At 43.5% G+C, this 26,824-nt stretch overlaps 1 protein-coding gene across 2 annotated transcripts in view; it reads left to right on the top strand.

Moving 5' to 3' along the window:
- ADGRD1 (adhesion G protein-coupled receptor D1) overlaps window positions 1–23,814 on the top strand; it is a 130,183-nt gene extending 106,369 nt beyond the window's left edge. For both annotated transcript variants that reach the window (XM_053994106.1, XM_053994105.1), the window contains 4 exons: window positions 16,331–16,457; window positions 17,644–17,685; window positions 19,563–19,655; window positions 20,307–23,814. In XM_053994106.1, the coding sequence (XP_053850081.1) occupies window positions 16,331–16,457; window positions 17,644–17,685; window positions 19,563–19,655; window positions 20,307–20,402 (358 nt within the window). In that variant the 3' untranslated portion in view covers window positions 20,403–23,814. The remainder of the gene's footprint in view (window positions 1–16,330; window positions 16,458–17,643; window positions 17,686–19,562; window positions 19,656–20,306) is intronic.
- Window positions 23,815–26,824: the final 3,010 nt, after the last annotated feature.

Here is a 26,824-nt window from a genome sequence, read left to right as displayed (position 1 = left end):
CTAAACTCCTGAGCTCAGTCAAGCTGACCCCACGTCCACTGGACTCCTGGTCCTTGCTGCACGGCTCCTGCAGCTGATGTCCCCTGTTAAATGCTCTCCTCACTTGCCCCAAAAGCTCTGATTTCTCCCCAGTGGCAGAGGGAAGCCCAGGCTGTGCTCAGACACCATCTCTGCATGCATCAAGCCAGGTGTGGTGACTCACCCACACCTGAGCAGAGATCACCTCAGGAAATCCTGACAACAAACACACTTTGAGTCATGATGGCATCAGTTAGAAAGGGTGTTTATTGCTAGAGAAGAGCTGGTGCTGGAGCATGTTTACTTTCTGAAAAATTAAGTTACTTGGCAATGCAAGTGGATATTACCAACAAGGCTTGTTTCTCTTGGCAACAAGCAGCAATAAACTGATGTAATTATTTAGAGTAATTGTTCCTGATTTTCCATATGGCAGCAGGTCCTCTCAAATGCTGACTCAAACGTGACTGCAGAATGTGCACCAGGGTGAGCCAGTGCTCTGCTGTGATGGCAGCAGCTGGCAAAGCTCAGGTTTAAAAGCCAAAACAGAAAAGAAAATCGTGAACAAAATTCCTTTTAGTGTCCTAAAATTAATTTATTATTCATCTTCTCCATTTGCATTTCCCCCAGAACAAAGTGCAGTCCTCAGGTTCAGATGTTGCTTGTCACAGAGGAGACATCAGAGAACATCCTGCTCAACATCTTGTTCTGCCTTCACTGCCACTGGTGTGCTCATTTGTTTGTTTAAAGTAAATAAAAATAGTGCCCCTAAAATGAATTTAAGAAGCAACATAAAAGACCAAGCTTTTATGATACAAAAACTGCAACATACCCAATAATTTAAGACAAAATGAATACAATTAAACAGTCTATGATCAGAGACACTAATTAAAGCATAATAGACTCCTGTGACAGTCTGAATAGTACTTGGTCACTGTAGTAATTTTCCTATGTGTGTGAAAATAGCTAATTTTTTAGTGTCTGAAACTTTAATTCTGCAACACCAGTTTACTGGAAAGAGCTGAGCAAAGAATTATTATCATCTCCTATTTATTACTTGAATTTACTTAAGATCATGATTTTTGTATTGTTTTTGAAGCATATCAAGCACATATAGAATATGAACTTTTCCTTTAGTTGTCATTGATTATTCTTGAACCTTTTATCAGAGGATTAGCTATTGATTCTCAGCAAAATAATTTTGGGCAATAATTCAGTTGTGGCTTAATGAGAATGTTTTGCATCCAGGGAAGAGATTTTCTGCCAAAGAGCTAATTTAAATGTTTTAGTTTATAGAATGCTGAATCTAATGCCTTGAACTATTTAAATGCATACATACAGCATTTGTTTGAATTATCCATTCTTTTTTTTTTAGGGACATAACTAATCATATGTTTGAGTTTAAGCATACGAGTAGTCTGTCTAAGCTTAATGCAATTAAAGCAGATTAGTTTAATGGAATTGCTCATGTGCTTGAAAAGGCACATGATTACATTTCTGAGTTATGAACCATTTGAACTCTTTTTCTGACTTATTTCTGCTGCATCTAAAGATTTAACTCTATTCAGCACATCCATTGACATATAAGGGCCTAAAGAAGTTTTTTTTTTTTTGCTTACTGCCCCACCCTGTCAAAGTCCCATTGCTTTTTGCATGGCAAGTGACTTCTCTGTAGCAGTGAGAAGAGGTCCCCGATGTGACAGTGTTAGAAAAGTGCACATTTCCTTCCCCATGGGGCCAACTCTTGCCTGATTACATTTAGCACAGGTCATAATTTGACTACCTGAGTTCCCTCGACTGGAAGGGTTAAAGTAGAACACAAAGAATTCTCAAAGCTCTGTTTGGCACTGACAGATATTAATTGTAGCAGAGGAAGGATGCCCAGCTTGTCTCAGTTGCAGGAGTAGTGGTTTTAGTTTAGAAGCACTCACCACATTTAGCCACCCCCCTGTGATTTCCCAGCCAGCTCACTTCTGTGTTCTGTTGTCCAGAAGAGACAGTTTCATTAACTTCTCTTAAATAGACTGCCAATTCCAACTCTTATTAAATACATTCTCACCGCTTGCTCTGAAATGGTCCAATGAGTTGGAAAAATCTCTGTCTTTTTTATAAACTGTACGCTTTACTCAGTGAACCGAAAGTGATAGCTATCATAATCATCCATGGAGAAAGCAATTACAGCAAAATCAGAAATATGTCTTAGCTTTTTACCCTATTCTTTCTTTCCTTTCATTATTTTCTTCATCCCTCAAACTCAGTGAAACAGTAAAACAGTTTTCCATTGGAAAAATATATTTTCTGCTTAGTTAAATTAATGATTGAAAATTGGAAAAAATGGCAGTAGCTGTAGTGAATGGGAGCAAAACAAGGCTTCAGGAAAACCCCAGCACAGCGAGTAAGTCATGTCAGCTGCTGTGCCAGCTCCATCTGCATTTTTTAATAGATCACAAGCCCCTGCACATGAAGCTGAAGATGGAGCGTGTAGCTTCAATGCAGATCTGATCCTTACTGTGGCTGTTCGGGCAATGTACAGGAGGCATTTCCCTCTGGCAGGTGCAGATCCAGGAGGGCAGTCCTGCAGCAGCTCAGGTGCTGCTCACACCTGCGGGTCTCACCAGGAATTGGCCCTTCCAGAGCACTTTGCAAAGCCATCCATTACACCCCTGCAGCACCGGGCTGCTGTGGCAAGCTGCTCATGCATTTAATCACGGATCCACGGCTCTGCCCCGGCATTTTGCTTTGTTTATAAACACTCCCCAGCCCTTCAGCCCAGGCACCTTCTGCCTGGGATGCAAATCCTGCGAGTCAGTGCTGATAACTTGGGTGCTTTAACATCAGCTGTGGCTCCTCGAGCTCCTGTGATTTGCTGCATTTTGTTCTTGTGATCCCATTCCTGTCTGGAGTCATTTGGTGCCCAAAGACTCCTCGTTCTAAGGATTATTCCCAGCTGTTATTTTCACAGAATGTACTTGTCAGTCACGGCATTGCTCAAAGCTCTCACGAGAGCTCTCCTGCCCAAGCGATACCATAATCTCCTCCACAACTAAATTCCACCTCTTTGGGATGCCATTAGAGATTTTTTTCTTTTTTTGATCTTTAATCTCCTTCCACAAGGAAGGTGAGGAGCAAGTTACAATCTGTGAACTCTTCTGAAAGTCTACAGGGATCCAAAATCCACAGCACTAGAAAATCCTTTCTGTGCTTTTCTGGGTGGCAGATGTTTGCAGGCAGCCCTCAGAGACAGGGAGCACCTGCTTTTGTGTGCCCTAATGAAAAGAGCTTTTTCCGTTTGCTGAAGGAGAGCCATCCATTAGACAGAGCAGTGTGACAGGCCAAATCTGCTTTCAGCAGGCCCTTTTCTTCACCTTTTCTCACTGTGTGTAAGGAATCGTGTTCACTGAACATGGCTTCAAACAGCATGACTGATGCACCCCCTAGAAACTGTTGGAAGGAGGAGAGAGTTGACTGGCAACAAAGGAAATAATTAAAATGAAAGTATTAAGCAGTAACAACTAGTGAGCTGAAGTGCTACTCCCAATGATAATGTCTTCAACCTAATTAAATTTTTGGCTCATTGAATATGACAAATACAAATACAGTTTGGGTGTCTCCTTATTAGACTCAGGGTTTTAAACTAAAAATAACATGGTTTTGAATGTTGCCAATGAGGGTATTAATGAGGAAGTGCTAATCTTTTAGAGGCCATAATGACAGCAACAGGAGTGCTTTCTTCACTGCAGATGCTGAGAGTCACAGCACTGCAGAAAGGCTCCAGGCCATGCTGTGATTGTTCAGGCGCATTTCAGGCACATTTTGGGAGGAGTATTAAAAGATTAAAAAGGATGTAAAGCATAGCTGCAGAGAGGAGGCTACTCTGCAAGAAGGAGACAAACAGGGACAAATAGTAACAGGCTTAAACTGATGAAAAAAATCAAATATCTTTAAGCTTCCTGTAGTGGGAGGGGAGTTGCAAAGCAATGGGTCTGATGACCTGGGGAGCTGCTGCCTTTGAACAGCTTTCACAAGTGGTGCTACCCCTGCCTGTCAGGGCTAATTCTGCTGCCAGGAGTGACAGCCAGCCCTGTCTGAGCTGGGTCATGTGGCACTGTGAGCCCTTCCACAGCTTGATTTTTTTCTTGGTTGTCTCCTTCTGAGCCAGAACTGTCCTTCAGGGACAGTTTTCTGTCTGTCACTGCTCCTCAAGCAGGATTTGCTGCTCCAGGGCCTGTTGATACTGTCTCCAAAGCAACAAGCAGCTCTGATACTTGTGCCTGTTCCTTTCTGTGTTAGGAAGGGCAGCAAGGCTAAGCAGATGGGTACCAAATGTACAGGGGAAACTTCATCGTTAAGAGGTGCTGGTTTTTCTGAGTATAAAGAGAAAACAATTTTTATTAGAGGTGCTTAGTCATGTTTACTTTCACATGTGAATGTCAGGATAGAATAAGGTTTATTAAAACCTGCTAGTGAAATCCCTGTGATGAAACCTTGCTGTGAGCACAACAGAATCAGTGCTGGAGGTGTAGGGTATGAGAGAAGGGGTCATACCAAGCCACCCTCCAGCCATTTATCATCTTGTCTAGATGGGAATGTCAAGAAGCTTGTGTTGTACTTATTGACCTATGGCTGGATCAATTTCTTGACTCCAACCTACCAGTCCCTGCCAGACTCCAAGGGCAGTGGCTGCAGGTGTAATCTGTTCTCTGCAGGAGCCTGGGGGCTCAGATCTCATCTCCTTGAGACAAACCAGGATTTACACAGCATTTAATGAGAACAAAATCTCTGCTGGCCCCATGCCTAAGGTTGTTTCACTCCTGATGAGTCCTTCGTGGCACACGAGGTGCCAGGTAGAGAGGAGTCAGGTCAAGGCTGTTGGTAACAATATGGCATTGAGACATCGGGGAACAGCTCATGGTGCTGTCACTCCACTGTCCCCCTCCCTGCTGCCAAAGTTATCTAAAGGACAGCTTGTCTCCTTTGCTACTAGAATTATAGCAACAGAAACTTTCAGGTTTTAAAAATCTATAGCTTTGAAGCTCACATTAACTTGTTTTTAAAATGTCCTAGCTGGATGTAGTTTTCCATCTTTTAATATCAGATTTTAAGCCATGAAAGTGCTGGTGGGAGGACGAGGCTGTGAGTCACAGCTTGATGCCTGGCTCCAGAGCAACAATTAAACGCTGCCCGTTCATCACAAAATGGGACAATTCCCTGTGAACAGCAATAACCTCAAGAGTTTGCTTGAACTGCTTCATTTACACCCTTGGCTCCAATTTATAATCCTGCAACTCTGTGTCAGCTTTATGCAGAATAATAAGAACAAATATTACAGTTGTGCCATTGCAGAATATGAATGTTATTTAAGCATGTGCCTTGTGCAGCGCTCTGGGCAGCCTGTAAATCACTGCCCAGTGTGACACAGCTCTGAGCTGTGTGGTTTACATATTTTCCCAATGAAGCACTCTGAAAATAAAATAAATGGAAAACACAGGTAATTGCAATAAAGAAAATGTCCTCTCTTAGTATCAAAAATGCTTTTAAACTTTGAGGTGCTCTCTTCAGGTACACAGTAAAGGCAAGGGGCTGCAGCAGCCTTGCATCCTGTTTCTCTGCTCCTGGTGTGTCCGTCTGAGACAGGAGGCCAGGCAGGGATGGATACAGCGATTTATCTGCCGCTGCTGCAGCTAAAGCTCACATGAGCCACTGCACAGAAAATGACTTCTCTGCTCAGCCTGACCTTGGTCCTTTGCTGTTGGTGCTGCCGTTGCCATGGAAACGGGAGAAGATTGTTCTGCTGATAGCGTTGCGTAATTAAGGGTCACTGAGACTGTCGGGGTCAGGAGATCATCCTCAGAATTCAGCTCCTCAGGGGGTGAATGCTGTTCCTCAAAAATTGTCCTCATTATTTGACGTGATTGTTACTCTGCCATCCTCAATTAAAATACGGGTCCCACTGTCTTCAAGTTAAAAGCCAGAAATATTTGCCAAACTACAAATTCCTAGAGAAGGCTGCTTTCTCTGGGTCTTCCAGGGCTACAGAACTACCCAGCTGTGCAGTTTGTTGCCACTTGTCAGCTCAGGAGTGGTAAATGGCTGTGTAATTGTCTCTGACAATTTTGGAATGTGTGTAGAACACAATCACATTTACTGGTAAAAGCCTCTGCTGATGGAGTTTGGAGTCTCTTCAGGTACTGGCTCGGAAGCTTTTTTTTTTTTCTCTTGAAAAGTTGATGTTTCTTCAAGGACAGTTTGAAACAGAAGGAATTGGAGTCTTGGCCATTTTTGACAGGCCATGTTTTCTAGATTATTGATAGTTTTTGATGCTTACCTCCAGTCTTTCCAAAAACCACATTTTTCTTGATAGCTCAAACCCCAACACGATACATGGAGCACAGGGTAGGGGCTACTTCATATTTTTAGCATATTGTGTGCCTGGTTTGACATCCCAGAGCAGGGAAAACAAAATTAATCATAATGGATTTTTATCACTGACTGTAGCTTTGTAAGTCCAAAAAACAGGTCTATAAACTGTGTTTCATTATAGTTATAATTAATTAAATGAAGCTAGCTCTCTGCAATCCTGTGCTTTGGACAAATCTCAACATTTTTAGGGAAGAAAGACCCCTTGCACTTCATCCTCCTGGTCTGGCAAGGCAAAAGAGATGTGCACTGCCACACTCTTCTGCTTCCTTTGCTTTCTTCTGGCCCAGAGGTTTGTGGAAGTCTGCCTGCTGGTGTTTTCTCTCTCTCTGAGCGGGTCTGTGTTTCTGGTGCACCCTTTCTCCTCCCTGTGTGCCCTTCCCGAGCAAGCTGTGCCCTTTCCCATCAGGGCTGCAGTCGTGGCAGTGCTTCCTGCACAGCTCCTGCTCTGGGAGGAGAAGGGAACGCCACGGGGCCCTTTCCACGGCTCCTGGCATTTGGCAACCCCTCTTTATTAGCAGTGGCTCTGCCAGCTCAGTTTACTGCAGGAAAACAGACACTTTCACCACATGATAGAATAGCTTTAAAGAAGATTGAGATGGCTGTAAACAGCGCAGTAAGACTAATTTTCAGAGTATTGTTTCAAGATGACTTGCAGACATGTAGCCAATAGCAGGAAGGGCTGGGCTGATGCAGATTCCTGCCTGGCACTGACAGCTTGCCTCGGGACAGTGCACAGAGTGCTGTCATGAGACGGGAGAGGTCCTGTGCTGGGAGCTCAGAAAAAGGATGGAACAATGGAGACGTGGAAGACCTAAGCAGGTGTAGAAAGAAGAGTAGATCACATCCAGCCTGCTCCCCCACAGGCAGCATTTGGCCCCTGGAGACGTTTGTGTTTCCTTGTCCTTGAGACAGGTGAGGAGGATTTGGGAATGAGCTGCCACGAGCAATGCCTCCTCCCAGGCTGAGCCCACGGCACCAGTTCTGTGCTGGGGGAGGAATCTGAAGGGTCACACCAGTTCCACACAGGCAGAGTGCCCAGAGCAGCAAGGCTGGATTATCCTCCTGCTCCTATTGACTTTACAACCATATTTATCAATTATTTGATATCTTTGACCTAGAGACAGAACTAATACCATTACCTCTTCAGCCCAGGGCTTGCTCATGCCAAACTGGATATCCATGAAACCCAAACCTCCTCCTTAGTTTTTGTTGTCTGGTTGTGAGAACAGTGTTGCTTTTTTGTCTTAGCTTTGGAGACAAACTGGCCCCTAATAATAGCATGGTATGTTAAGAACCCCCCCCCCCCAAAAAAAAAAAACAAAACCCAAAAGACTTACCCATTAGAAAATTGTAATTTATTTTCTTTTAAAAACCCAAAGGAATCCCTCCAGACTTTCTTGTCAATTTGCTTTTGAGAAGCTATTAAAGAAAACCTCTAATGGAAGTGGGTAATATTTTCTTGTCTCTTTTCCCCCCACTCTTAGCTCTACAAAGTAACTCCAGAATCTTTTAGGAAAGAGCCAAACACTGTGGGAAATAGGCAAGTGAACATTTATGTTCAAGAAAGAAATAAATCTTCACTATTGTAAGGATCAGGGCCAGTTCTTTTCCTTTTAAACTGCTTTCATTTTCCACATGATTTTCTAAGAATTTAATTATTTTGGCTTCTGGCCATGGTCATCAACAAGCACTCCTGGGAAATTTGTTCTGTCATCCATTTCTGGAGTTTCATGCATTTTCAGCAGCCACATTTTTTGAATTTCCAAAAAGTGTAACCTGTGACTGAAACGAAGAGCCTGCCCATTCTGCCTACCTGGCTGTTAAAGAAATGCACCAGTGATTGTGAATTTATGCTCCAGGACTGTGTCTCTGCTCACCGTGACCTGAAGTGCCTCCCTGACAGGGGACATTTGTCCTGCATGCTCCTTTAGCAGTTGCCATGGAAAAGAGAAAACTCGTTCTGTGCCACCGGGGCTCGTCCCGAGGCTCAAGTGATGCTCCAGGAGAGGCAGAGCAGGAAGGAGCCCAGAGACACGCGGTGCTCTGAGGATCAGAACACAAAGGTGCAGGCAGGCAGGCAGGGCAGGAGGCCAGCCCCTGCAGTGGTGGTGATGCTCTGAGAGCAGAGCAGCCTCTGGTGTCCCTCGGCAAGGAGAGCAGGCAGCAGTGGCTGTGCAGAGGTTCCAGGGCAGGTCCCAGCCCTCCCCATCCTCACCCATTTATCAGCACCCTTGACTGCCTGTGGAACCCTCTTCTGCTGGGAGAATAACTCTCATTTTCTTTGATGACTTAATGGCAAAGCTCAGTGGAAAATTAGCTCTTACCTTGGGCTTGGGGATTGACAAGCAGAGAATGCTGTCTCAACAGCAGTGCAATGAGAGAATTAGTATCAAATAATGTTGGAGAAAGGAATTGTAGAAAAAGAATGGTAAAAACCCCCTGCAGTTCTGTTTTCCTGGGGAAATCACAAACTCCTAAAACTCAGTTTGTAGTGACATTATGTTTTAATTCTTCATATTTGTTTTTAATAACTTGCACTAAAGACAAGGAGAAGGACATGTTTTGGTTCACTACTTATTTTTTGGGAAGTTTTTTTTTTTTTTTTTTTTTTTTTTTCATTTTTAGGAAGCAATGGAGGTGACAAGGGACTTGATCTGTGGAAAGCCTTAGCAAGACAGGGATTCCTAAATCCCTGGATAGATGCTGAAGTCAGTGCTGCAGCCCCTGGAGTTGCCTTCTCAGTATTAAAATTCCTGAGGTAGCTCCATTTCTGGTCATGGCCTTAATTTTGTCTGGCTTGATGGGGATTTGAAGTGAGACTTGAGTTTCAGTCTCTGCTCTACTGAATATTTAATATAAATTCAGCAATATTAATAAAGCAAGGATTAGGTAAGACTCTCCTCTCTCAGAGAGTGCCTTGTGACTAATCTGTGGAGCTCACCTTCTCTCTCTGAGCCAGACAATATTTAATTATTCAATATATAATTGTGGGACAGGTTCAACAGGCAAGAATGAGCATCAAGCAGGGAGTCAAAACGCTTTTCTGCAAAAATGGAAAGTGCAATCCCTTGGGCAAAAGCTGATTTGAGCCCAGGCCTCCAGTGTCCTGGGCAAATGCTGTGTCTCCTAAAGGTAGTTTGAGACTTTTGGGAAGGCATGTGAGAGGTGAGGCTGCTTTGGCAACATCTGCCTTCTTGTGAGGGTCCGTAGTGAGAGGGCAGACTGTTAAACACTGAGAAAAGGAACAATTCCACCTCCCTTCCCACTCATGTGATAAAAATCAATCTGAATTTATTTGCTGTTGCAGCCTAGAATTATTTTTTCCTGTAGCTACAATGCTTTCATTTAGCAGCCTCTTCCTGGGTTATAAATGACACCCACAAGAAAGCAATGATCTGAAGTGACTGTAAATGGTTCTTAGTCAGATTCACACCATTATTTTGAAAGTGCAAATAACATTTGGGAAATGGGAAATGGCCTCTGCAGTTATTAGTTTTGTCTTTTTTCTTCCCTTTAATTTGCTATAGTTCTGCTTAGAAATCACCCAAGATTAGGTAAGCAACTGTGTATGTGCAGATTAAAGTAGATTCCTTGTGCCAGCAGCCAGGACAAAGAGGAGGAGGAGGAGGAGGAGGAGGTGGTACATGTATATTTGCAGGAATTCATGAGCTGCTGCTTGGAGTCAGGAGCAGAAGTAAAATCCATGTGTGTCCTTTTAGGATGAAAGTTCTACCCACTAGATGAAGAAAGACGTCTGACAGCGTCCAGAGCTGAATTTCATTTAGTGGAATGCCCCCAGCCCTGCTCTGATGCCACCTCCACAGTGTGGCAGTAAATTGGTTGCTAGGCTGGAAGGGGGCTGAGGGATTTGGCTCTGAGGCTGAGCTTTGGCCGCTCTGCTGAGCAGCTCCAGCACCCCCAGGGCATTTCTCCAAATAAAGAGATTTTTTTTCTTTGCAGAGTGCGAGGGAGCTCATTCCTCTGGATCCCAAATGGACTCAGTGGCTCTTCATCAGCCCTGAAGATTGTTCTGTGGTTTTTCTGCCATTTGCTGCCTAGTTCCATCAAATAGATGAGCTGTCACCATTATTGTTCCCTTTGTGCTTTCCGTGTTGGTGGCAGCTCAGCACCTGCAGCTCTTGGTTTTGCTCCTCGGAGTAAGGAAGGAGCTGTGGGAAGCCCAGTGAGCAGCACAGAGCTCCTGGGGCTGTGCTCCTCAGGGCTCAGCAGGGCCAGCAGCCAGCACAGCCAGCTCAGGAGACAGGGCTCTGTGTGAAAATCACTTTCATTCACAGTCAGAATTGCTACACGTGGTTTCCCAGCATCTCTCCAACTTCCAGCTTAGGAGTGAATAAACACTACTTGTAACAAACAGGAAACTGCAATTAAATTAATTTTTTTTCAGCCACGAGTCTGAAATGATAGTCATGGCTTTGGGGATTTATTTATTTTTATACAAAACACAAAGTGTACTGCTGGAAGTGACTAGAGAGGAGCTCAAGAAACAAGAGAGAAACTTCAGTTAAAAGACCTGTCTTGTCCTGTGAGTTGTGGTGAGGGAATTTTGCTTTTTTTTAGACAGTCTTTCCTCCAATGATTATATAATCTTGGCTTATGGGTCTGAATTTAGTTCTTACTTTAGCAGGCATCATGACAGAAAAGTGGATGTCAGAAGTCTTAAAAGGATTAGTGCTCCATATAGAACCAATAAAATTGATTTGTGAATTAGGGGTCCCCTTCACAGAAGTAATAAAGTTTTCTTTCTGCCAGCAGTGAAATTTCTCTCCTGTAAGGTGTCAGTGTGGTCGTTCTGCACTGGTGTAAATATGGACAGCGTGCTCAGGGCAGGGGCAGAGCAGGGCAGAGAGGAACTGAGGAAGGGGAGGCACCACAGCTGAGTGGAGCTGTTCCACACCAACTGCAAATGCCACACACTGGAAGGGCCAGCTGTGCTCTTGGGAACGTGTCCCTGGTAACGTCAGGAACTGTGCCATGATTTCAGATGGTGCTGGTAATGGAAATACATCTCAGAGGTGCTGAAGCCTGTGCTTCTTGCACACAGGGGCTGCAGTACAGCTAAGGTAATTATCCAGCTCAGAAAACCTCCCTTCCCCTGCTGAGTGATTTCAGCTGGGTTAAAATGCTGCCTAACAGCCTGTCACCCAGCAAGACACACAGAAGATTTCAAAATCCTGTCCTAAAGTGAGTGCTGAAACAAAAGCAACTGGAAAAAAAAAAAAGCCAGTGGAAGAAATTTGGTTGGGAAAAGATCTCTATTAGGCAGGTTTAAGTTCTCAGGAAATAGAATTCAACCCTAAGAACAGGAAAAGGGAAGGAAAACATTTCTTTTCAACTGCAGATTGAAAGGGTGTTAAATGGACAGCTTAGCAATTAATGGAAGTGAATGCTGTTCTCGGCAGAGGTGTCTGAAAAATGGATTGAGGATTTTCAAAGGAACAGGACTCTGGCTCTCTGCCAGAGGGGCTCAGCCACGAGTGCTCAGGTGAGCAGGACAGCCCTTGAGCTGACAGGACCTGCCACACCTGCAGGGCAGCCCCTGAGCTGACAGGACCTGCCACACCCGCAGGGCAGCCCCTGAGCTGACAGGACCTGCCACACCTGCAGGACAGCCCTTGAGCTGACAGGACCTGCCACACCCGCAGGGCAGCGCCTGAGCTGACAGGACCTGCCACACCCGCAGGGCAGCCCCTGAGCTGACAGGACCTGCCACACCCGCAGGGCAGCCCGTGAGCTGACAGGACCTGCCACACCCGCAGGGCAGCCCCTGAGCTGACAGGACCTGCCACACCCGCAGGGCAGCGCCTGAGCTGACAGGACCTGCCACACCCGCAGGGCAGCCCCTGAGCTGACAGGACCTGCCACAGCCGCAGGGCCTGGCCCAGGCTCTGTGCTCACAAGGCACTTGTGAGCTCACAAGGCTGCCCCAGCCCTGCCCAGGTGCTCCTGGAGAGGGGAGCTGCAGCAGCCTCTGCCCCCAGTGAAAGGGGTGTGTGGTGCTGGGGCAGGCTGTGAGCAGCCCTGAACCACAGGCTGAATGCACAGGTAGGCTGTGTGCAGCTAATCCTCTCCCACAGGCTTCTCCATACTCTCTAGATGGAAAAATTAAATCAGACTCTTAAGTATTTTTGTGTTTTCCAGAAGTTGTCTATGTAATGACAGGTATATACCTAAAAAAAACCCCAAAAAACCAAAAACAAAAAACAAAAAAAAAAACCAAAAAAAAACCAAAAAAAAAAAAACCAAAAAAAACCCAAAACCTCAAAAAAAAAAAACCAACAAAACCAAAAAAAAACCCCCCCAAAAAAACCCCCAAAAAAACAAACTTGGCAAAATATAACAATAGAAAGGAGATTCTGTGCTGGATTTGCTTTGTTCTAAATGAATTAGTTCCAGGACTGATCCTTCAGTGTCTATAGATGCAGAGAGACAACATCTCGCCAAACTTGGCGCTGTTGGACTGCAGAAAAGTAACAACACCTGAGCTTTGAAAAGTGTATGTGAGAAACAGGCTGTTAATGGCCAAGGCCAGGGCATGAGAAGGGGCACTCAGGAGAAATGTAGATGGCTGTTCTGTTTTCTGACACATTTGGGCACAAGAAAAAAGCTTCTAGCAAGGTTTATGAAGTCCTGGAGGGGCTGAACCACAGTGCCTGCAAAGTAAGCACAGCCCTGCCCGAATTATTGCTCCATGTCACCAATTTTATGGACTATATAAAGCCCCATTGATGCTAGTGACTATTTTTTTTAGGTTGCACAGCATAAGTCGTGCATGGGGAAGACTTCCTTCTCCAAAAACATCTATTTGATTGTGCTCTATATCTTAGTGTACTAGAACTAATCTACTAAAATATTCATGTAGCAAAGAAAAACTGGAATAAAAAAAAATGAATCAAGTATGTGCAGTGTGTCAGAATTAATGCACCTAATGGAACATTAACTTTTGTATTTCTAGGATTTTTTTAACCTTGCTACCTTAATGGCATTCTGAAGCAGCATTTTACAGTTAGTATTTTTCTTGTTTAAAGTTCAAAGATTAAAATGGAATAAGGGTAGGAAGGGGAGGGGTAAGTGGAAGAAGATAAAAAAGCTCCAAGAATTGTAAAGCTGGGTCCTTTGATTGGCAGGTAAAGCTCATAAACACCTTGAATTAATAATTTCCTACAGAGGATTAAATTCCAAACATGTAAGCATAGAAGGCTATGCAATAACTAGGGAAAAATTCAAAAAAGTCTTTCTGAGATTTAAGAGAATCATAGGCAGAGCTGACCCTCAGTCTTAAAAGAATTTCACCTTCACATGGCTGCTTTTCTAAAAGAGTGTGCATGAAACATTAATACTTTTGCATGGAAAATTCCACATCTGGATTGTATTTTCATTTTAGTTATGGAATTCTGCACATGTGCTGAACTTTGGGCTTAAAAAGAGCCATCTTTATTAAAATGTGATTTTTAAAATTATATGAGTAATTTGCAATATTAAAGCTTTCTGGAAATCCAAACTGTAAGAATGGTTTTGAAAATACTGAAAATTGCCTGACTATTCTGCCCCCAGCTACAAATCAGACAAAGTCTTTTATGCTCTGACTCCAAGGGAAACAATAACATTTTTGGCAACAAAATAGTTGAGGAAAATTATATTCCAAACTGAAAATTTTATGAAAGCAGTGTGAGAACAAAAGAGAAAAAGAAAACGAGGTGGTTTGTGGTGAAGGCAGTTTTACAAGTGGAGCTGTGCTGGGTGTGGCAGTCCCTGCTGGTTCAGGCTGCAGAGGGTTAAACCCTGAACCCTCCTGGGGTCTGGGGGTACCTGCTCCATCCCCAGGTGTTCAAACCCCTGAACCCTCCCAGGGTCTGGGGGTACCTGCTCCATCCCCAGGTGTTCAAACCCCTGAACCCTCCCAGGGTCTGGGGGTACCTGCTCCACCCCCAGGTGTTCAAACCCCTGAACCCTCCTGGGCTCTGGGGGTACCTGCTCCACCCCCAGGTGTTCAAACCCCTGAACCCTCCTGGGGTCTGGGGGTACCTGCTCCATCCCCAGGTGTTCAAACCCCTGAACCCTCCTGGGCTCTGGGGGTACCTGCTCCACCCCCAGGTGTTCAAACCCCTGAACCCTCCTGGGCTCTGGGGGTACCTGCTCCACCCCCAGGTGTTCAAACCCCTGAACCCTCCTGGGGTCTGCAGGTACCTGCTCCATCCCCAGGTGTTCAAACCCCTGAACCCTCCCGGGGTCTGGGGGTACCTGCTCCATCCCCAGGTGTTCACTGGCCTGCCCAGCTCCTGATCCTGCACACTGCATTTTCCTGAGTGCTCAGTGGCATTTCACAGCTCCTCCTGCACAAAGCCCATGGCAAGAGCTGTTCTGCTGGCAGGCCCCAGTGCAGCACATTTTATCTTAGAGTTTGGGGAGGAGCTTTAATCCTATCAGAGAAAAAAAAAAACAAAAACAACCCAAAGCATATTTGATTCACAAAAATAAACTTGTATAAGTTGTTTAAAAATTGTATATTTTAAAATACATTTTAAAATTTAAATAGGACCTCAAGCTTTAAGATATTCCTTCATTTTCTGACTCAAAAAATTCCTTGAAGAATTAGACTGAATTGTGCAGAAATATTCATGGCTGAGCATACAGAGATATGAATCAATACAGAAAAAAACCCCAAACCAGAACAGAAAAAAAAAAATCTAGATGCTTCCCTGTCCCAGATTTCTCTATAAACTTCATGACGCACTTTTAGTTGATATAATGAAGTGTGTGCTCAGGTCACGGAAATGAACAAGACATCTTGTCTCTAAGTTTAATTAAAAGATTTCTTCATTTAATTGTGTTGTACAAAATTATCATTTGTTTTGTGTTTGCTGTAATTACAAGCAGTCTCCTGTCAGGCAGCTCTGTGCATTTCTCTCAATGTGTGCTTTAATCTGTACGAGGGGCACAAGGCACAAGTAGGACATTATTCTCCCTGAAACAGCTTTTTCCCTTGCATAGGCTCCCATCTAAATAGAAATCTGATCATTTCTAAAAAACATGGTTTTAGCAAGCAGGGACTGACTTTTAGTTTCTCACTACCCCTGTTTCTTTTCTGCTCCTTGGCTCCTCTATCTGTAATTGTACCATAGACTGAATTAACTGAGATTTTAAGCACTTAATTTGATAATTCTGCATGAATCCCATGGGCTACAAAAGGAGTTCTCTAAGTGTTTGCAGTGCTGAAAGCTGGGATTAGATCTGCCTTCTTGGCCCATGTTCCAAATGGGGACTGGTCCCTTCTTTGTGCTTTCTGTCTTGTCCTGCTAAAGTTGTTCTCAGCTGGCCAGGAGGAGGAGTTTGTCTTTGAGAGCTGTCACTGGAAATGTGCCTGGTGTGCAAAGGTTCACCTGCTCCTCCTTGGAGGGGAAATTGCTCCAGGCTCTGGTTAGCAGTGCCTGGATGGCAAGAATGGCTTGCCACGAGGACTGATGAGTTTTCTGGGTGATCACAGAGTGCCCACACCGTGAATGTGTGTGGGCTGTGAGCTGCATGTGCAGTGCTCACTGTTCTTTGACCCTTGCACTTGGCTGCCCACTAACAAACTTCTCTGTAAACTGGAGATATGACTGCAGTATTTTATGACCATCCCCCAGATCTCTGTCCCTGCTCCCTCAGTTCCTGACTCACCATCTGTATTTATCCTGTGTGATACCAGTGTTCTGTTATCCGTATTTTCACAGATGAAAAAATAATTAAAATCTTTCCCATTAAAAGAATTTCATGGTAAAGAAGAGTTCCACCTGCTGCCTTGCTGCAAGAACATAATTGATAAACTCCTTGGTGTGGAGGCTGACATTTCTTTAATGGTCTCACCACAGTTTCCTATTTTCATTTTCTCCTACAGACTAACAGCTAAAGCTGTGGCTGTTCTCTTACCAATCTTGGGGAGCTCGTGGATCTTTGGTGTTTTGGCTGTCAATGCCCACGCTTTAGTATTTCAGTATATATTTGCTGTTTTTAATTCACTACAGGTAAGTACCTGGTGGGAAAATTTATGGTTACAGAAGTGCTTCTGAGATCCAATTAAATGGATCATTAGTAATGTCTTCTGATGTTTATGTTTATTGCATTTTATTCAGCGTTCCTTCCTCTGTCTTTTAATTCTGTGCTAAGCACAGAGTGCTGGCAATTGCTTGTCTTTGTTAGAACAGAACTTGTATCCCACTCCTTATTGTTTCCAGTAGCAATAATTAAATAAATGAGACAGCTCTGAGCTTCAGAAATGAAATGAAATTCATTCTTCCAGCACTGTGTACCACAGGCAGGATTCTTCAGTAGAGATACCAGGCCAATTATTCAATGCCAGTTTGAGGCTTCATTACTGAGACTAAATGAAAGCAAACAGAAGTTTATGGGCAAGATCAAAAGTGGAGCTATTCCCTGTGCTGTACAGAACTCCTGCATGCAGGAAACTCAGCCTTCATCTCCTTGGCACAGCAATCCAGAAAAAGAGCTCTGTCCAGGGAGGAATTGTAAACATCTGCTTAGCTTTAAGGAGACGTTTCAGTCCAGGCATAACCCTATAGGCGTGTTACAGTTCTTTCCCAAGCACTGGTTACAAAGAGGAAGAAAAAGAAATCTCCTGTAAATCCTTTCTTGTCTTGGAAACAAACAGTACTATGGATACAAAAACAGTAAAACAGGGTTCTTGGTGCTAAATACAACTGCCAGAAAAGTTATTTTGTGAGGGAAAAGGATGAGGCCTTCTCACTTTGCATTGGACTAAAAGCCCAAAGATAGCAAAATTCTGCTGTAAAAATTCTCCTAGTGCTAATACCTTGCTTTTCTAACCTGAAAAATCCTGATCTGGCATTTCCCTAAGAGCATTTCCCTCTCCTTGGTCTTTGCAACCACAAACAAAAAGTTCTCTTGTTGTCATGAAACAAGAATTTCTGCATACTTTCAGCCAGATTTTTCCTTTAGTACAGCAAAGTTTAGGAGGTGTTTTTTTTACAGGAATAGTTCCAGACAAGCCCCACAATAACCTAATGCTGCAGGTTTCTCCAGTTTCACTTGGGACACTCTGGTTTAGTGCACTCAGATATTTATAGGGCTCCAGCTGCCTGATGCCTGTTCTGTACATACTGAGAGAAACACATTATTGAATTTGAGTTTTCACAGCCAGACCTCACCCTTCTCCCTTTTTTTCTTTTCCAGGGATTTTTCATGTTCCTGTTTCACTGTCTTCTGAACTCAGAGGTATGAAACCAAATGGTGTTAATAAATTTGGTGTTACCAATTCAAAGAACATAAGTGTGAAGCAAGGACAGACTTTCTGCATTATCATTGCCTGCTATGTCACTGATTTCCTTTTTCTTTTAATTAATCCATGACTCTTCTGGCTTTGTGACTTGCAGCATTTTTACCCATGCTTGACATTTGTTTTAATTAGCATAAGAAAGGTTTGAAACACAGAACCAAGATAAGAGGGGCAGTTCAAGAGTCAGGAGAGAAGCTGTCCTGAGAGCTGGAGGGGCTGAGCAGGCACTGACTGCCCTGAGAGGAGAAGATGCTTCAAACGTGGGAGCAGCACTCTGGCAGTCCCTGCTGGGGTCTCTGTTACAGCTGCAGTCCCAGGGAGGAGAAGAAATATTATTCTCAGTGAAACATACTTTTGGATGTTGCTCATGCAGTTCTTAATGGGAAAGCATAGTGAGTAGAAGATATTCCAGGTATTTTTCTTGGCGGGAATTCAGGTTTTCATAGGGGACTGAGGCATCTTTTTGCATTAAGGCTGCATTAGAGGAACTGGGATAAAGCCAAGACAAGGCTGATGTAAATTTGGCTTGCAGCATCCTCTCCTCCCATGGCAGATAGCAGAAAAGGCTCAGCAGCAAGTATTACTGAAAGAAATGGTTTTTATGAGAGCCAGTTCCAGCACCTGCCAGGGCAATGCTCAGTGGAGACCCTCGGAGCTTTGCTTCTCCACAGATCTTTTTCCTGGGTGTTAATGAGTAACTCTGCCCCATAACCTGCTGCTGCTTCCTGTGCAACAGCAGCACTCCAGCTCTTCTGTAGAGAAATTATTATTTATTCATATTTGTCAACCTATTCCAGCTCAGAGCATTCACTGATGTGATCTCTGCCAAAATCGGTTTGGAGAATCAGGTCCAGCTGTGAAACTCTTGATCTTTATTGAAGTCAACTAAAATTAAGCAGGCAGGTTAAAGGTAGGGAGGAAAAATATTTCTTTATTCTATTCTCCCCCAGGCTTAGAAATGTTCAAGTTTCAAATGTTTTATATCAAATACAAATATTTGAATTGCTGTCATTTTTTCCAGAACCTCATGAGAAATTAAATTCAGAAACTTTTCAGAATTTATATCCTCAAAAACCACACAGCTGATGTGAGCTGTCATTTTTGGAGAGCAGGTCTTACTGGCTCTTTCATAGGCTGTGCATATCTAAAATACTCCTTTAGCTAAACAGCAGGGATTCTTGAGAATTTCTTTCTGAGAAGTAAAATTCAGACATTGTAAAGAAACATCCATAGACTAGGTATAGAAGTGGTTGGGTGAAAAAGGGCTTTATTCCCAGTGCACCCAGACAGAAATGCACTGGTATTATAAAGAATCACAGGAGAATGGGTCAGGATGGTCTGAAAAACTCTCCTTGATCTCCACACCAGTCACTTCCAGCCATCAGCCCTTGACCAATCTCACCTGCTTGTCTCACCATCTGTCCTTTCTGCAGCTGATTTTCCCCTTGGTGAAGAATATTGCTCCATCTCCAGGGAGTTTCATCCAGCATCTTCAAATGACTCAGTTTACAACAGGCTGGCAGCTGCTCACTGTCCTGGTGGCACCTGGACATGTCAGGGCTGTGGGAAGCCCAGGGAGAGCCTGCCTGCATGGGGCACCTCGTGCTCCAGCCTGGGGCTCTGTATTCACTTAGAAAATGTGAAAGTGTCCAAGTCTAAAGTCCATAAAGACAAAGAAAAGTGTAGGGGTGGATTGTTTGTTGTTTAATAGCACAGTGACATTTGGGTGGAGGAAGGAAAAAGGGGAAATGATTGCAGGCTGCACCTGTGAAAATAAACACAACTTTTTAAACTGGTTTCACTGTTTTTGCCAAAGGTTAGAGCTGCCTTTAAGCACAAAACCAAGGTCTGGTCCCTCACCAGTAGTTCAACACGCAACATCAATGTGAAGCCCTTCAATTCAGACATTGTAAGTATTGCTCCTTTTTTTTTTTTCTTTTTTTTCCCCTACTGTATTTGAGAGTGTTCCAGATTAAATTCTGTTGGAAAGAACAGAGCAGGCCCATGGGTATTTTTAGTACCAGCCTAATGCAAGGTGCAGACAGGTGGAACCAGCAAGCATGAAGTTGCAGCTTCAAAATCTGTTTTGAAAGCAAAGGACACAACTTTGCTTTCTGGGAAGCTATCAAATAAAAGCAAACAGCTTTATGGGCTCTGGATATGGTTCAATAAGGCTATTCCCACCAATTATAATGGACTTCTGCATTCCAGCAGCATTTTGGCAATTGCTCTGATGATGGTGGCTCTCTGATAGGGCGTTCTTGCTCTTAAGCCAGCACGTGAATATCCTTTTCTAGCTCTCCTTAGATTGTCTTGAGACAGAAGACATTTGTTTTTTATAAAGAACCAGACATCTGAAGTGATAGGTGTTATTAAGTGATCGTTGCCAATCACCTTAGATCCTGGCAATAACTGTTTAAAAATCCTTTATGGCATATGTTCTCAAGACCCTGTGACAACACTGTAATGTAAATAGATGCTTTCAAGCTTTTATTTCATCCAGGCAAGAGTGGCTTGGCAAAATAAATAAATCGATTTTCTATGCTATTTTATTTTCCAGATGACTGGGAACAGGCCAGGCACAACTCCCACAAAGCTGAACACCTGGGATAAAAGCACCAATTCAGCAAACCGCATTGATTTATCAGCAGTCTGACAGGAGCAGAAGCTCCTCAGAGAAAATCAAGCCATACATTCAGGACCTCCAACACCGTGTCCACCAGCTTTTTCTCACTGCTAGTAACAGTAGAAAACTGGGGTTTTAAATCACTGCCTAATGAATTGGGAATTGCCATTGTTTTGTTGAGTAAATAGCCCTCATTGCTTGCCTTCAAAACTGTAACACATTCTAGCACTTGGCTACTAGCAATATCTGTAAAAATGACCAGCACAAATATACACTGGATGGTTTTGTCAGCAATGATGAAAACACTAGGTATGCAAGAAGGGCTTCTTGCTCTCTGAATCATTCCAGCTCCCAGAACTGAGGGAAAGTAACATACCTCTGAAAATATGGATTTTTATGCTCTAAAATGAAATGCTTCCAATTGTGATGTTGTAATGAGACTATTCCAGACTTGCTGTGCTTTCTCTGTTTACATTTTTTACCTTACAGAATTATCAAAGTGAAGTTGATGCAAAATGCATAGTATGGTGTTTATCTAGATGCTATAAGGAAGCCAGGACTTGAGGGAGAAGCAGGTTCCAGCTACCCCACTCCCAAAGTGGGTGTGGATTATCAAAGCTAATAAACACATAAACAGCACCTGTAAGGTGCAGATCTCCTGGATGTGGCCTGGTAGTATTTTAGCTCTTCCTGTTGCCCTGTTATCATCAGAGGCAAAACTGGCTGTGGTTGTCCTAGAGCAGCCCAGAGCCCCTCTGTTGCTGATCTGTGTCTGCTGACACATTGCCATACACGTTATTCAATCAACAAGTCTCCATTGAGTGCATTGTGCAAACTCACTGTGGCTTCTAGAAACCAAGCCCTGGCGCTGTGACTTACCTTGCTCCTTTTACTGGTCATTTCGAGACACTGAATTCCTGCCACAAAGATTAGGACACTGATATACTGTGAAGACAGCCAGCCTACAAATGAGTCTATGTATTGTTTCCTGCAGACAGCTTTAAACAGGTCTCTGCAGTCTCTTTTGTGGTTTCAGACTCTGCTCAGCATTTAGTAGCTTCTGCTTTAGTACTGCTATGAACTATCTTTAAGGAGGAAGAAAACCATTGTAATTTTTCTTCTGAGCAGTGTTTTGTAGGCTCTCAGAGTGGTGTTTGGAGTGCGAGGCAAGGCTACCCCAGCTGTGCCAAATGTGCACCTTCCCAGCTGGAGCCAAGCAGAGCTGAAGCCCTGGCAGAGGTCAGAGCCCTGCTCTGGGCCTTACTCAGCATCCAGGGTCTCCAGAGACATCCAGACTCCAGAGCCTCTCCAGAGACTTCCAGAGGTGAGGCCCCTCCACAGAGTGGCTTTGCAGCCACAGCTCCTGATCCCAGCTCTCCCCTGTGTGCAGCAGCCCTCCCTCAGCACTGCTCTGCAGAGATCAGCAGGTAATTCACTGGCCTGATCCACTGGGCTACCAAAGTACTGCAACAGGCAGAAAATAGGCAACTCTTCAACCTCACCTCTTCATAAGATGTTTTGTGTTGGGTTTTTTTAGCCTTAATTAAATGTTTGTGTATTCAGCAGCTCAGACCATTCCTGGTCCCAATGTTTTTTGTTTCCAAGAGAAAAGATATTTACACTCTAATGTGCAGAGTGGAAATTTCTATAGCATAGTAAATTTATCAAAAAGTAAAATGAAAGTAAATTGATCTTTAGGGAACAGGAAATACCCACCAATTATGACTGAATTTAGTGAAGTGTTTAAAACAAAAGGCATGGAATTTAAAGTTTAGAAAAACTCAATGCATTTAATTTCTGTTTGATCCAAACCAAGTTTTGTCCCTCTTTCCCTCCCGCACTAAAAAAAAAGATCTATTTCAGTTTGGCCCAATCTTTCCTGCCTTTTCCCCTTCCCACACCTGTTGGTGTGATCCCCAAACTGGAAGCCCAGAGTCCACCCAAGCCTGTTGAGCTTACAGCTCAAAACATTCTACAGAAATCATTTTAGTTGCACCAGATCTATGCTGGATTCCTGCAGCTGGAACACAGCAGAACTGCACATCACACATTTACAGGCATGAAATCCACGGGCTTTAATCTCATGTTTCCTAATGCTAAATAACTCCGGTCCTTGACAGCTAACTCCAAACACAGGGTCAGTAAAAGCTAAATATGTACATGGCTGTGTCTTTATTTTGGCTTTTCTGTATGGTTTTCTCCTAGCCTTTTCTGCACTGCTCTGTCTTACAGCTGTGCAAATATTTGGTCTTTTCTTGGCCTGAAAAATGATTTTTTTCCCTGAAAGACCGTGTAGACAGAGCCCTTGGAATGTACAGAGGAGATGGAATAGAAGAGTTCTGTGATAACAGTGTTCAGAGTTTGTATTGTGTGCAGACAATGTATTTAGGCATATTTTTTATACTGGACCATATGAGTTCTTTTGGTTTTGGTTTGTTTCTTTGGTTTGTTTTTGGTTTTTTTATACTGTGACCACAAATATAGATTGAAACCCTCCTTGATAATTTTCTAATCATTGTATTATAGCACAAAGTTCTGTGAATGAACCAGACAGCATATAAAAGTTTGGGGGTTTTTTTGGTTTGTTTTTTTTTTTTTTTGTTTTTTTTAAAATCTTAATTTTTAAGATTATTCCCCTCTGCACAATTTTTGTTACCTGCATTTCCTCCTGTGCTGTATTGGTCATTTTGTGACCAACCAAGGTCCCTTTGGAAAAAACCCCAACAAGAGACACTGCAAAATGGCAGTGGCACGAAGGGCTAAGTCAGTTTTTCATCCAGGTATGCTCTGGTTTAAAATTGTTCACCAAAGTTAAAGCCAGCATGGAGGCATGTTTGGTTTTACACTTCAGAAGGGGACGGGGCAGTGCTGTGAGGGAGCACTGGTGGCCCTGTGTCTCCTGGATGGGATCCTCTGTGCATGCAGGGTCCTGCTGCACCTGGTGGACGGGGCTGGGGATGAAGCAGTTTTATTTTGTTCATGGCCCATGAGGTTTGGAGCACTGAATTTATCACACTGCATTGGGCATGGGGCTCCTTCTGGTTTTGATAAACTGGTGAAAATCCCCACAAAGTACAAATGTGTTCTGTTGCCATCGATATCCATTCTTTTTGTTTGATTCAAAGTGTTTTTCTTGGTACTGAATGCAGCGAATGTACTGAATAAGAAATGCTCAAATGAATCTTTAAACAATCTCTTTCTGTCCTCAGTCTCTTGAAGCTTGAAGATCTTCAGTTTATTTATGGGCCTGTGTATAGCAGCTATTACAATTTTTTTTTTTTGAACAGCATCATTTTGTCAACAGTATGAAATCTTAATTGAATGAAATGTGAGTTTTAAAAATAGGTAATGTAGCAAGAATGACTTTGCCAGTAATTAGTAAAATAATTTAGTTTTGTTGTTTTTCCCCCTCAAATAAATAAGAAATCTTAATTTCCTAAAAGGACTTTGTATTTGTTAAAATGCTTCTTTTGCTATGGGTATGGATTGTAAACAACAGCACAACAATGAAGGTTCCCCTTCAGTGCTATTGTTGCAATTATGCATCAGAGCAATTACACACCCTGTGAGAGACCTGCTGTCTGGCAGGGTGCTGAGGTAATGTGCAGGCAATATTTCTGTTAAACTTTATACCCAGAGGATAACTGCAGGAAGAGAACTTCTGGCATTCAGAACAACCAGAGCAGAGCCAGGGTCAGGCCTTGCCTGAGTGGCTGTGACTGAAGTTTTGGCTCTGGGAATGGTTTCAGTCCACAGCAGGTCAGAAGTGATGGGTTTTTAACTAGCACTTCTTGTATGAAAACTTTATTCCTCTTACACTTTTATCTGACAATGTTAATGCAAGTCCAGAAATGTCACATCTCTGTCTCCTCAGCCCCCTCACAGGGATGCAGTCCTGCAGCTCGTTTTCAAGGTTAGAGCTGGTTCTGTGATGATTAACAGACTGCCAGCTGCCTCCTCTGTGCTGCATAGGTATGCAGATGTGGTGAGGTGTGGAAAAATAACAAGAGCAATTATATGCTGAAAAATTAAAGATTACAATTTAGATGAGAAGGGGTTTTCATCCTCTTTCAATAAACCTTCTTCCCTTTGTATCCTTTAAAATCATGTAGCAAGTCATACATAAAAGAAAGCTTTCTTGCTATTTTATGAAACACAGAGGTTATTAACATTTATCATTCATGACAGAATAATAAGTTAGATCATTTTGGCACTGGCTTACATCATGTTTGCCTTTAAAAATATTTTCATTATATCTGTGTTATGCTTGGCTGACTCCGTGCAGTGTGTCATGGATAGTTATTGCTATAATTGCCCTTGTTCACACCATTTTCCTTCTCAATAATCCCATATGTTCTTGGAATTCAGAGGCCATATTTCATCTTGTCAAGGATGATTACAGCTCTAAATGTACCACTGACATCAGCATTCTCACCAGGTGCTGACACAGGGCAGAATCATTGGGTCCCAGGGGATGTCTGAGCTCTGCTCCTGAATCTTCACCCATCCCCTTCTCTGATGGATGCTCCCTTGGCTCAGGGTAGCTCCCCAGAGAGCTGCTTTAGGCTGGCTCATTCACCCGTACCAAAGGCAAAACTGAAATTTTCTCTCACCCCCATTATTTTCTGTTGTTACTGAATAAAATCAGGCTTGATTGGGCACTGTATGGTTCCTTTAAGCATTCTCCAAGCTAAGCTTTTGCTGATATCTACTCACAAACAGAGAATAAAAAATAAAACAGTTCAAGACAAAAAACCCAAACCAAAACACATACACACAGAAAACCACACCAAAACTGCAGCACAGTTAGCAACTCTGCCATTGCAAACCCCTAGTTTTAGTTCATGCTCATAATATTCTGGAGGAAAATGCAGAATAAAACAAAACCAAGGTTTTTACCCTCTAAAAGTATCCCAAATTAGGCAAATATCAAATGCTTCTTGGAGAACTTGAGCCTTATATAGTAGGTTTTAGACAACTTACAATTCGTGTTATGTTGATCGTAGAATGTTTCCATCAGGTATTTTTGTTTCAGGTTCTGCACAGGTCAACTAAATGTGACTCTTCTGTGATGTGATGTCTTCTCACTTAGCCAGTCATGTATCACTAATTTGTCATATTTTGCCATCTCTAAAAGGAAAGAAAAAAATGACAGGGGAATCCATGAGCATGTGTTTATAGAGGAAAAAAGGCAAAGCTCAGTCCTCACCCCAGCCTGTGGGCCTTTCACCCTCTGTTTTGGAGACTGTGTGGGATGCTTAAGGCTCTGAAGCTGCTAAGCTGTGAATCTTTGCATGGACAGCTTTTTGCAGCAGCAGCAAAGAGCATAATTGATAAAAAAAATATCTGTGGTGAGCTGAACATTGTCCATTTAGATTGTGTATTATGCATTAAAATCTCCGATGTGTAGTCAGTGGAACACATTGACTGTTTACCTGTCAAACCAAGATAAAGCATGCAAAAAGTATCCCAGAATTAGTCCTTAAAAGCCAGACTAGCCATTATTTGGTATTTCACTGCTTATATCCTCTTCAGGAGTAACTTCTCCCAGCTGCAGGCAGAGATTGCCTCAGGGGAGGTGGAATGTGCACCCCTGGAATGCTGCAGGGCAGAGCACAGGAGGTGGAATGTGCACCCCTGGAATGCTGCAGGCCAGAGCACAGGAGGTGGAATGTGCACCCCTGGAATGCTGCAGGGCAGAGCACAGGAGGTGGAATGTGCACCCCTGGAATGCTGCAGGGCAGAGCACAGAGCACAGGAGGTGGAATGTGCACCCCTGGAATGCTGCAGGGCAGAGCACAGAGCACAGGAGGTGGAATGTGCACCCCTGGAATGCTGCAGGCCAGAGCACAGAGCACAGGAGGTGGAATGTGCACCCCTGGAATGCTGCAGGCCAGAGCACAGAGCACAGGAGGTGGAATGTGCACCCCTGGAATGCTGCAGGGCAGAGCACAGGAGGTGGAATGTGCACCCCTGGAATGCTGCAGGCCAGAGCACAGAGCACAGGAGGTGGAATGTGCACCCCTGGAATGCTGCAGGCCAGAGCACGGCTGCAGAGCCAGGACTGTCCCCTGCCTTGGTCCCCTCCCTGCAGTGCAGCTGCTGCTGCTTTCCACAGCTCCCAAGGTGCTTTCTCTCCCCCAGACCCACTGAGGATAAAGTGAATAACCACAGAGAAGAGATGCCAGTGCATTTGTCACACACAAAAAGCCACCCCAGTGCAGCAGGGCAGGGTTTTCTTCTATTTTTTTCAGTAGGGGAGCAGGAATCACCCAGAGTGTCACAAATCTGGATTTCTGCATTCAGTTCTATGACATAGATGGAAAAACAGTGTGAAAGATGCTTTCTGGCTGTCTGAAGGCATTTCTGTCAAATTCAGTTCCTGTTTTATACTTGCTGAATAGTCTGCCTCGGACACCCAATGCAGGATACATTTGTGCTGCAGAAGAAAA

This window comes from Vidua macroura, chromosome 18, assembly GCF_024509145.1.
Source record: "Vidua macroura isolate BioBank_ID:100142 chromosome 18, ASM2450914v1, whole genome shotgun sequence".
NCBI lineage: Eukaryota > Metazoa > Chordata > Aves > Passeriformes > Viduidae > Vidua > Vidua macroura.
Note: the sequence above shows the minus strand (reverse complement) of the source record. Positions and strands in the feature narration are given on the sequence as shown.